Here is an 11,359-nt window from a genome sequence, read left to right as displayed (position 1 = left end):
AGGGGGGCAGCCTGGGGCCTTCTCAAATTCCGTGCGTTCATTTTAAATGCTTAGCTTGAGGTGTATTTGTCCTTCACACACTTCGAATTCTCCCATCTAGACTTTTAAAATATCTGTGACACTTAGGGGACCTTGCTTTTTCCAAGCTCCATGGCACATCGGTGGCCGAGTCGGAGCCACCGCGAGGACCGGGCGGGGCATGCTCCCCAAACCGTGGCGGGAAACCAACCGCGCCGGCCCTTGGCACCCTCTGCCTGACGTTCCTACCATCCGGGTTCGGGTCCAGGTGATCCAACACCCACCTGGATGAATGTGAAGCCGCCGCCACCGGCCACTGCCGCTCCAAGCTCTGCCTCTGCAGTGGACCAGGAGGTCCAAACACCTCTGAGCCCCACGCCAAGCCCCAACCACTTCTCCTCTGGTGTCCTCTCCCTAAAATCCGGGCCTGAAACCCGAGCTTCCCTTAGCCACGCCTGGTTCCCCATAGGGTCTCCTACCCGGGAAGCATCCCGCTATATGTCCAGTGAGGCAAACCAAGAGCCTGGGGCCGTCCCACTCCCCAAGTCCCTTGTCCCACCAACGCCACCTCCCAGAGACCAGGGTCACTCATCTCCACTGCCGCCTGCACGCTGGTCTGCGCCAACCCCATCTGCACGCCCACGGCGGCCTCCCCTCGGGCCCCTGCACACACGCCAGCTGCCCACGCCTCACCAGCCCAGGTTCTCCATGACACCGGGGAGAGGCCACGGGAGCATAGGCCGGGCCATGCGCCGCCTCAGAAGCAATCCTGTCCCATGTAAAGGTGGCCCTCTCCCTCGAGGCCTGGCCCTCGGCCGCATGTCCAGCCTCGGCCACACTCACCCACCTCACACACCAGCCACATGGTTTCCTCCTCACAAGCAGCTGGGGGATTCACGGGGCTCACGTAGGTGGCCCCGTGCACAGCTGGTAGGTGTTCACTACAACCAGCCATCATAACCCATCGGCGACCATCTCTCTCTGGGCCTGGCGTCCTCTCCCCCGGCCTCGGCGGGTGGCTTCCCGGGGCCACAACCCCCTTCGGAAGGCTTCGCCCCCACCTGGGCACCCATGACTGATGGGCCCGGAGGCCCTCCTCTGGAGAGCGCATGCCCCAGCTGCAGGGTGACGCCCGCGGTGTGACTGTTCCTGAGCGTGTCTCCCCAGGCTCTGTGGCACGGACGCTGCCTGTTCTGGGGACAAGCCCAAGGCCCTGCACACCGGGGGTGCCCAGTGAATGCCTCCTGCATGGGCGGACACACGGTGACCACCCGGCACACAGCGGGACCCTACGAATGCCAGACACGGAGGGGCGCTGACGAAGCCTGGCACGCCACGGGCTCGTGAAAGGGTGTCACGGCCATGCCAGGGCTCCCCACTGTCAAGCCAGGGAGGGATGCAACGCAAAATCACAAACCGACGTAATTCACGTGGCTGATTCAGCTAGTTGTGGAAATAGGTCGATGTCATCAACGAAGAATTAATCCCACAGCTGAACACACCATTTTTATAATAGGCTGTGAGAACTCTTGAGTGATGGGCTTCAGATGAACCAGGTCGGCCGGGAAAGGGTCTGACTTCCAGGACCTTGGCTCAGGCAGACCCCACCCAGGTCCCCGTGGGTCCTCAGCAGGGTTTCCCACAGAGTCCACACAGGGGCACGCCACCCAGCCTGCCCCCCAGCTTTGTCTCAACCACACGTTAATCCACTTACGTTTTCCTTTAAAACGTACATATTCTATGCAGCGCTGTGCTGGCAAACCCTAACAGCCAGCCCTCGGGGGAAGAGCCCCAATCTGCAGCTTCTGCCCACTTCTACGGCGCACCCCCTCACTCCGCCCCCATCCCCCCGGGACCAAATCCAAGATCTCGACTTGACACCGCTGAGCCCGGAGGTGGAGACAGATGTGAAATGTAGCTCGTAATTCCTAAAGTCATCTTACCTGAGGAAAATAATTTGGAACAAATTTAGTGAGCCCCGTATCTTTAAGTTTTTCCTACACCTCTTATAAGAAACACTAGTTTAATGAAATAAATGTTTTGAGGGACAAACTATCGAGACTAAACTTATCTTTTCCAGAAATTCTCAAAGTAAGTTTAGGCTTCCCCTTATATCCTAGTATGCCACTGGAGTCAAATGCTTGCTCCGAGTCATTCTACACCTGGGGAACCCCCCATCCTCCTCCTATGCACCCACCATGGTAACGGCCGGCCCCGCCCCCACACCAAGGATCAGGTTCACATGGGCAAACTGAGAGCCTCGCTTAATAATGCATGCAGCATGCCACCAGCCCGGGAGATGACAGGCAGGAGCTCTAATGCAGAATCCCCAACAGAAATCTGGGAAAGGACACCCTCCCCACAAAAACATCCTTAACAACAAAACAGAAGCTTCAGGAGCAACCCCCCTCCAGCCTCCAAGGCTTCACACACGTCCCCATCAGTGGACGTCTGCCCCAGGCTTGGGGTTGGGGGCAGGGGGACACTGCCTGCCTGCCTGGGGTCCCCAGGCCACAGTGTCAGAGCCGAGACCCTTGGTTTGAGGGGCTGAGCACCCTGGAGAAGCCTCAGATAGAAAGGGCTTAAGCCAACGGCTCACCTGCAGCGTGACCGCCAGGAGCAGAGGCTCATGGAGCACAGGTGCAGCCGGCCGAGGCCCCCACCGGGCCGGTTCCCGCACTAACCCTCACAGCGCCGCACCCTGGGGTGGGAACTCCTTGCAGACGAGGAAATGGAGGCCCAGCACAGGGTATAAAATCTACCTTTTTTTGTAACACAAATATATTCTTCAAAGATAAAGGAAACGGAGTGAAAAAAATACTGCCTGGGCACAGAGCCTCTCGGCTGGGCTTTGCAGGAATGTTTGTGGAAGGGGCAGAGAGGGATGAAGCGAACACTCGCACCCAGAAAGGGCCCAACAGATGCACAGGGGGATCGGGGTCCCGGCTCCTGGACACCGCGGGCTGGGCCAGGTGTCAGTGACGGGCGTGCACCTGGTCGGGTCTGTGGATGAGGAAAAGGGTAGCGCAGGGCCTCGGCCTCACCGTACAGAGGTGTGTGTGTGTCCGTGTGTGTCTGTGCATGCACACGTGCGGTGTGTGCGTACGTGGGTGTGTATGCACGGATGTGGTATGTGTATACATGTACGTGTGTGTGACGTGGGCAGTGTGCACTTGTGTGTGACGGGCACGCAGGCCTGGGACAGGAGGGCAGGGCTGGAACCAGAGAGATGCTGGTGTGTCCTGTGCCTGCTGACGGCAACTACAGAACCGGCCCGCGGGCGCTGCTTGCAGATCCAGGGACACGTGAGCGGTCCCGGGCCAGCAAAGACGGGAGCCCAGCTAGGCCGAGGCCCTGGGACCTGAAGGAGGACTGAGGACAGCCACGGAGGAGGGGACGGGACAGGAGGGCAGGGCTGGAACCAGAGAGATGCTGGTGTGTCCTGTGCCTGCTGACGGCAACTACAGAACCGGCCCGCGGGCGCTGCTTGCAGATCCAGGGACACGTGAGCGGTCCCGGGCCAGCAAAGACGGGAGCACAGCTAGGCCGAGGCCCTGGGCCCTGAAGGAGGACCGAGGACAGCCACGGAGGAGGGGAGGGCCACAGAGGAGGGGAGGGCACGTACAGGTTTGACAACCTAAGTTTTCAATAAACAGACAACTGCCTTCTGGTCCTAAGAAACAGCCAAGGGCTTTGAACTAGAAAAACTAGACTTTGCAGAGGCTGCGAGGGAAGAGCTGGAGCACGGAGCGTGAAGGCCCGGGCCGCCCGAAGCTCAAGCAGGATCGCAGGTCGGACGCACGCAGAGGACAGAGGACCCGGGACACCCCTCAGGACCACCCCAGGGTCGGGTCGCAGACCGAGCACGCCGACCTGGGGGCCGCCGAGCCCCGCGGAAGCCCCGTCCTCACACGGACGTGCGGCAGTGGACAGGCACCTTCGTCCTGACAAAGAGGCACGATCCTGCGGGCGGCTCGAATCAGAGGCTCCCCCGCCAGGGAGCACGAGGTCGCGAGGCAAAGGACAGGGATGCTCCGGGTCTCCGAAAAGGGGCGGCTACGTCAGAAATGGTCGAACGCCGTGAAAACGTGCCCGTCCAGCCTCCTGTCCACCCCGGGCCTCGGCACCCGCTTCCACTGGTGTCCCCGCAGCCTCACTGCCAGGGAGAGGCTTCCAGAGCGAGCTCCTGACCAGTGCCTCAGTTTCCCCGCCGGAAAACCCTCCCCGGAGGCAAGAGTCCGCTTCTTGCCCTCCAGCTACGCCTAGCGCCTAAGAGGCTGGCGTCGGGGGAAGTGACCTGCGTCTCTTCAGCTCTGAGCTGAGCTCCTGCAGCGCTCTCAATGGGGACTCTGTCGTCAACTGACTTCTTGAGACCGGAGGCCTGGCAGGTCCACCCCTGCACCCCAAAGCCCCTCTCCCTTCCGCCCACCCCCTTCACACCTCTCCTCCCACTTGGTCTGACTTCCTAGTGACTGGCTCTGCCCTGGAACCTCCTCCTATCCCTGTCCCGTCCCCATGAAGGAGCCCAGACACCTGCCCAGGCCCTCCCCTGCCCCCCACGCGGGAGGGAGGCCGGAAGCCCAGCCCACTGCAGGCTCGCCCCGGGTCGGGCCTTCTGGGGGCGACTTCACTACTGTCTTGGGAGCTAATTCCCAGAACCCAGACACACCCGTTTAAAAAATATACATAAAAATCACATTCCAGCAAGAAACAAAATGGTTCCAGGCACCCACGGCGCTGGCTCCCTTGCGGGAGTCACTCACCCGTGAGGGCTGGAGCCGGCTCCCCGGATTATCCGTGTGGCCTTCAAACTCCCGGTGCCTGTAGCGGACAGGCCCAGAAGGCACACGGCCCACCAGACCCAGCCCAAATCATGCCGGGGACCCCTCCCTCCAGAAAAGGGGTGCTCTCCCCGCCCGCCCTCTCACCCATAATGGGGGCGCGGGACGGAGAATAACCAGCCCTGAGGTCAGCTACCTGGCGGCCCCAAATGACTACCATCTTCCAACGCCAGGAGGGCCTGGGCTCGCTCCTGCGGGCTCCGTGGCAAGGAAAGCTGGCGGCTGGTGGCCGGAGGCTGGGGAGCCCCCACCCCCACCCCAGCTTGATCGGTTCATGGGGAAACCGTGCCAACTCTCAAACAGCGACGTGTTCAAACGCGGCTGGAATGCTGACTGAACCTCCGTCGATCGTGTATGACAGCGGCTCGGCCCTGGGGCTCAAACGCCCTTCCCGCCTGGAGGAGGCGCGCTCCGCGGGACAGAGCTCGTCCGGGAAGAACACGCGCCTTCCTCGTCGCTCGCCGTCAGGGCGGCCGGACTGCCCTCATGGACGCCCGCTCCCTCTCATATGCCCGCAAGCCATGCACCACACCAGGCCACCGCAGGCCCGGCCCCGGGGAGCAACGGGGGACATTCGTCTGCCCGCCCCGGGGAAAGGGCTCAGGAGTGCGTGGCCGGGTGTCTGGGGCGGCCGCTCTCAGGTCAGGGGCTCAAACGGGGCCCCCAGCAACTCCCGAAGGCCCTCGGGCCCCGCTGTGCCTCCAGGGACAGCAGGAACAGCCGACCACCACCCTGGTGCCGATGGCCAAGGCCTCGCTCACTCACTCCCGCCGCGAACGTTCACTGAGTGCCGAGCGGGTGCCAGGCCTGGTGGGAGCCAGGGGTGTGGTCGGCAGAATGACAGGGCCCCCGAGAGGTCCATGGTCCTGCTGCCTGGGGACAGGTGACTTCACACTGCAGAAGAACAGAGGACCCGGGACACCAGAAGGGGCTTCTCAGGTGTGAGTTGGTTAGGGATCTTGAGATGGGGAGGTGATTGTGGGTGACAAGGGCCCTCAGGAGGCGGGGAGGCGGCGAGAGCCAGGAGCAGGCCCTGTGACGGGAGCAGCGGGCGGAGTGGGCCGGGGTGCGGCCGAGGCGGGCGGGCGGCCTCCAGAAGCTGGGAAGCAGTGTGCCTGCCCCCCGCCCAGAGCCTCCGGGGGCAGCTGCGAGAGAGTGCGTGTGTTCTGTCTGAGCCACCGCTTTGCGGGCCTTGGTCACAGCAGCGGCAGGACGCCAGGTGAGGAGCGCGCAGGCAAGCCCGTCCCCGCTCTCGGCCCTGCCTCGTGGAGCCTGTGTTCTGGCTCTTTCTGCAGCAGCAGCTGCACACCGCACCGGATGCTCGGTGACCGGCGGTGGGGGAACCGTGGCAGGACCTGGCCGGGGAGCCTCGTCTCCCCTCCGACGTCACAGGGAGGCTCTGACCACACGAGGCTCGTCTTCAGGCCAACTGACTGGCCGAGGTCAGAGGTTCCGGTGTCCGTTGTCATTCCCTGCATGCCCAGCTCGTCGACCCCTGGCAGCTGGCCGGGTGGCACGTAGGGACTTTCATGTTCTTGCTTGGATCTTTAAAAGGAAAACCAACCACAGAAAACTCGCCCGCCCAGGAGCGTCCTCCGGCCCCAGCAGATGCTGGACAAACAGGTTGACAAGAAGTAGCCGCTGTGCACCAGAGCCTCGAGGAGGGTACGATCGTGCCCCTCAAAATCATATGTTCAAGCCCTGAGCCCCAGTACCGTAAACACGACTTTATCTGGAGACGGGCGGGCACCGGAGTGATGCGGCCACAAGCCAAGGATCACCCGGCACCTCCAGAAGCCACGACGAGGCAGGAAGGACGGTCCCCTCGAGCCTCCAGAGGGAGTGAGGGCCAAAGGACACCTTGGTTTTAAGCTTCTAGCCTCCAAAGCTGGGAAAGAACACGTTTCCGTCGTTTTAAGCGCCCAGTCTGTGGTTCTTCCTCGCAGTGGCCCCAGAAGGCTAACAGAGCCCCAGGGAGGAACGCAGGGTGGGCTTGGGGACAGTCCCCGTCCCCAACAGCCTGCTCTGTCCGGGGAGGGGCACACCGACTCTGCTCTTCGGAAGCCCTGGAGCTGCACGAGAACAGGAGGCTGCTGGTGAAATCCATCCACAGCGCACCCTCAGCGCGGGACGGCGCCGGAAACAGAGTCGCCCAGGAGAGACCGCAGAACGATCGGAGCGGTGCTAAGGAGCGGGAACTTCGAAGCATCCTGGACGTCTGAAGGGCGAACTTTCCTAGGAAAGGATTCCGTCCCTGCTGCGTCTGAGACTTTAGCTACAGGCTAGGCGATGACTCTCCTTTGAACGGTACGTTACTCTCCTGTTTAGGGGCTAAATTCAACTCGACGAGAGCTCGGGAGCGGGAGGCGCTGGCGGACCGCACCTCCCCGCGCCATGTGAACGTCGCTCCCACCACACCGCAGTTTGGACCTCTGCGCCCCGCAAAGGACTGTGTGATGAACGAACGGACCGGGAGGACGGCTGGACGGCTGGACCGAGCTGCTCCCCCCGGAGGAGTGTGCCTTGCGGACAAGCCTGAGCCCAGAAGCCAGATGCTGAGTTCAGATCCCGACTTGGCCTTCACAGCTGGCCTGTGGCACGGTGTCCCCTCCCCCAGGACGTGGGGGGCGGGACCGCCTGTGTGGGCCACCCCGGGCACTGTAGGATGCTGAGCGGCACCCGTGGCCTCACCAGCTAGCACCCCGCCCCCTGCTGTGACGACCAAACCTGTCCTCAGATGGTGTCAGAAGGCATGGGGACAGACTCACCCCAACGAGAACCGCTGGCCCGGATACTTCAGTGTCCCCTACCTCAGTCTCCCCATGTATGAAACGGGGCCACAGAGCCACTGTGAGGATCAGTGAGACAGCCCGTGTAGAACCTTCCAGAACAGTAACCAACCCGCTGAAGTGCCCGATAAACATGAACCGTGAGCCGCTGCAGGCCTGAGGGACGTGGACATAAGCGAGTCGCCCAAGGAGAGAGAAAGGGCAGCGAGGAAGCCTCCGGGGAGATCCATGGACACCACCTGAGGAAGTCAGGGCACCTTCTGGAACCTTCCCAGGGCAGGGGACAGCGCTGACAGAGGCGCGGCCGGTGCGGAAACAAGGGGACGGAGGAAGGGGGCCACGTTTGGGGACTGTGACGGAAACCAAAACCGCGTCATTTACAAACCGAAAGACCAAGGGTTGAGACCAAGGAAACAGCGTGTGTGTCACACGCCTGACTGGAAGGGACCAGACGGCGTCCGGTTCACATGCACACGTGGGCGCGTCAGCCTCCCTGTCCCCGTTCCCTTCAGAGGGGCATCAGCCACAGGCCCCCACGCGGCCGCGTGCCCCCTCGCTAACACACACACACGGCGACAGGGCGGTGGCTTTCTGCCCGCAGTGACGGGCACTCGCGTCCCCTGGGGCCTGGACGCGGAGGTTACAGGAAGGCCGTCAGGAGTGTTCTTCCAGCATCCAATTCCTCGAGCTCCTCCTAAAATGAGCTGACACCTTCCTCCAGCCGGCTCGTCCCCCATCCGCAGCACAGGAAGCCCGGGTCCCCGCGCGCCTTGGGGCACCTCCAACTTCCCAAGCGCAGGCCCGGGCTCGGCTTACCAGGGAGCAAGTAACCAAACCCACGTGACGACAGAGCTGCTGTCACCACGAATAAATGAGCTCCATTCTCGCCATGCCGGAGAGCGAGGCTTCAAAAGGAACAAGGAAGGAGGAGAGGAAGGCGGACGGGTAAAAATAATCGGTCCGCGTCAGTCTGTCTCCGAGGGAAATACACATGATAATTTTAGTACCACAGACGTTCAAATCAGCCCCCGGGTCAACCGTGACATTTCAGTGCATCTTCTGGCGATGACACACACTGGGCCATTCTCTGGTCATTATTTTTCTAGAAATGACTCGTGATGAAAACAAAATTTGAGATGTTTTCAAAGTCTCAACAGGTCAAGCCCTCTCTGGAGAGGGTCCAGGGGCCCGGGGCCCGAGCGGCCTCGGCCTGCCCTGCCCAGACGCGGCCCCAGGCTGTCGACGCCTCCACGGCCTTAGACCCCAGCGGAGGCTTCCGCCAGAGCGTGAGGGGTGCTGGAGGGGTCTCCCCGACCAGGTTCCCATCGACACGTCTCAAGCCGCGAGCGGACAATCGCATGGGTAACCTCGGGCGGCCCGCTGGCTGGGCGCACAGCAGGCACTCAGTACTTGTGGAGCAAGTGAAAGATACACTGCGTGACTCCTGGAGGGCAGCGGGCCCGTTCCCGGGGGCCTGGGGCCACGGCTTTTCAGAAGGGGCTGGGGCCAGCTCCATGCCACGAAGAGGGAAGGAGAGGAAGGGGTTGGACATCCACCCGCGACGTGACCTCCTCGGAGCATGGCTTCACTGAAACTCAGAAGGGGGCCGGTCCAGGTCTCCTCGGGGCTCCCACCCGACAGCAGGGCAGGGATGAGGGGCCTGGGGGTCCCCTCCGCCTTCCTCTCTGCTCGCCACCGAGCCCCAGTGTAGCCAGGAACGGAGGATTAACAATCCGCGAGACAGTCGAGGAGACACCTCCAGATCCCGACGGCAAGGACAAACAGACAGCCACCGACAGGCAGGGGAGGGGAGGACACTGGGTAGACAGGCAAGTGCCTTTCTCGCTTCACGGCTGCGCCACCGGATTATAACCGGGCTGGGGTTCAGACGCAGCAAGCTGGGGCGCACACCCGTCTCCCCAGGCTGCCAAACGCCCTCTCTGGCGGTTCCTCCTCATCGGATGCAAAGGCCTGTGCACAGCCACCTTCCTCTCTCCGTGCCCCGCCCAGCTTTCCTCCCTCTTCCTGCTTGAGAAATACCTGCTAATACTGTAAACCCGTCCTAAGCTTGATGAACGGCGCGCTGTGCCCCACACTCACAGGTAACGATTTCTCAGCTGTTTATACCAAACACGGTAGCAGAGGACACAGCCGATGGAGGCATCTGGACGCTGCCTCCGGTGTGAACCCAGCCCGCCCGACCCCCGGCCCGTCCGACCCCCGGCCTGCCCGACCCCCAGACGGCTCTCCAGGAAGCCAGCCTGTTCACAGTCGGGCCACGAAGACCTGTTTTGCAGGTGGGCCATCGTTTTACGTGCCAGGCGATCAAAGCCCAGAGCCATAACCTGCGCTTCTGTGCTGCTCTCGGACGGCTTTTCATGTTTACGAACAGCCGTGGGCTGCCTCTGGAGCGGTCGCCTTTAATTAGCCAGGACATCTCCAGGTAAGCGGACGTCCCAGGCGGGGAAGATGAGTCATTTCCACGGTGACCGTGAGGCGTGAAAGCACCCCTCCTTCCAGACCCAAGTGGTTAACAGCTCACGATTCCCGTCCTAGCCACACCGCTTTCGATAACCGATTAAGCTTGAAATTTGGAACGAAGCGCTTTCAACCCAAAGCCACTTGAAAGGAGAGCGCGTCGTTTCACGCACGTACGTGTGTTTGGGTGAACCTCACGCTGCACCTCCTCCCTCCTACTGTCCTCACAAGGAGGGTGCTACGTCGCTCGGTAGGGACCTCGGAGCTGCTGTGAGGAACCACTGTCCCCGCCCGCCACCGGCCGAGGACACGCCACGCCCCAAACCCCTGCGAGGGCCCGGTGCACGGGCCCGACGGCCCATCTGTCCTTGGACCGTTTCCCCAGGAGGGACGTGGGCAGAGGACGGCCCCGGGAACGCCCCGACGTGAGTGTGAGCAGAGTCCCCGCTCCCGCCCGGGGCCCCCCGGGCCCCCCACCTACCGGTGAAGCCCTGCGCACACTCGCAGGTGTAGCCGCCCTCGCGGCTGCGGCAGCGGCCGTGGGCGCCGCACGGGCCGGAGTAGCAGAGGTCGATCTCGGTCTCGCAGTAGTCGCCCGTGAAGCCGGGCGGGCAGCGGCAGCGCAGGCCGTGCACGGGGTGGATGGGCCGGAAGAGCACGGCGCCGGAGCTGAGGAAGGGCGCGGAGGAGTCGAAGCGCAGCACCGACACGCACTTCATGTAGTTCTCGCACGGCTCCCGCAGGCAGATGTTGTCGTCGAAGGGCAGCACGCGCTGCGCGGACACGGCCGTCAGCAGCGTCCGGTTCAGGTAGATGTGCTCCTGCAGGTCCTCCGACGCGAAGAACCGGCCCCGCGCGCCGGGCAGCAGCGCCGAGAAGCTCACGTTCAGGATGCTGGCGCTGACGTCCGTGTCGTTCTGGATGTTGAAGACGAAGACGTCGTCCTTGCTGGTGGACAGCACCGTGGCCACCCCCTCCACGAAGAGGGACAGCAGCGGGGACAGGAACCTCTCCTGCGACATGTTCTCCAGGCGCACGGTGATGCTGTTGGTCAGCATGTCGTCGGTGATGATGGTGACCCGCAGGGTGCAGAGCGCCGTGACGCTGTGGACGCCGTCTGGGGACACAGGGGGGCGGGGTCACTCGGATGGCCACCCACGGGCGCCCCGACCCACCCCGACCCCCTCTTCCCAGCCCCCATCCCTCTCCCTCCACACCCGGCTCCCAAAAGCT

The 11,359-nt window shown here is 62.7% G+C and overlaps 1 protein-coding gene across 1 annotated transcript in view; it reads right to left on the bottom strand.

The window, feature by feature from the left end:
* The window catches only part of CELSR1 (cadherin EGF LAG seven-pass G-type receptor 1), a gene marked incomplete at its 5' end in the record, with an annotated part of 111,591 nt that overhangs the window by 58,976 nt on the left and 41,256 nt on the right, over positions 1-11,359 (bottom strand). The window contains one exon of the mRNA XM_025051043.1: positions 10,608-11,243. Within this exon, the coding sequence (XP_024906811.1) occupies positions 10,608-11,243 (636 nt within the window). The remainder of the gene's footprint in view (positions 1-10,607; positions 11,244-11,359) is intronic.

This window comes from Pteropus alecto, unplaced genomic scaffold (assembly GCF_000325575.1).
Source record: "Pteropus alecto unplaced genomic scaffold, ASM32557v1 scaffold118, whole genome shotgun sequence".
Taxonomy (NCBI): domain Eukaryota; kingdom Metazoa; phylum Chordata; class Mammalia; order Chiroptera; family Pteropodidae; genus Pteropus; species Pteropus alecto.
Note: the sequence above shows the minus strand (reverse complement) of the source record. Positions and strands in the feature narration are given on the sequence as shown.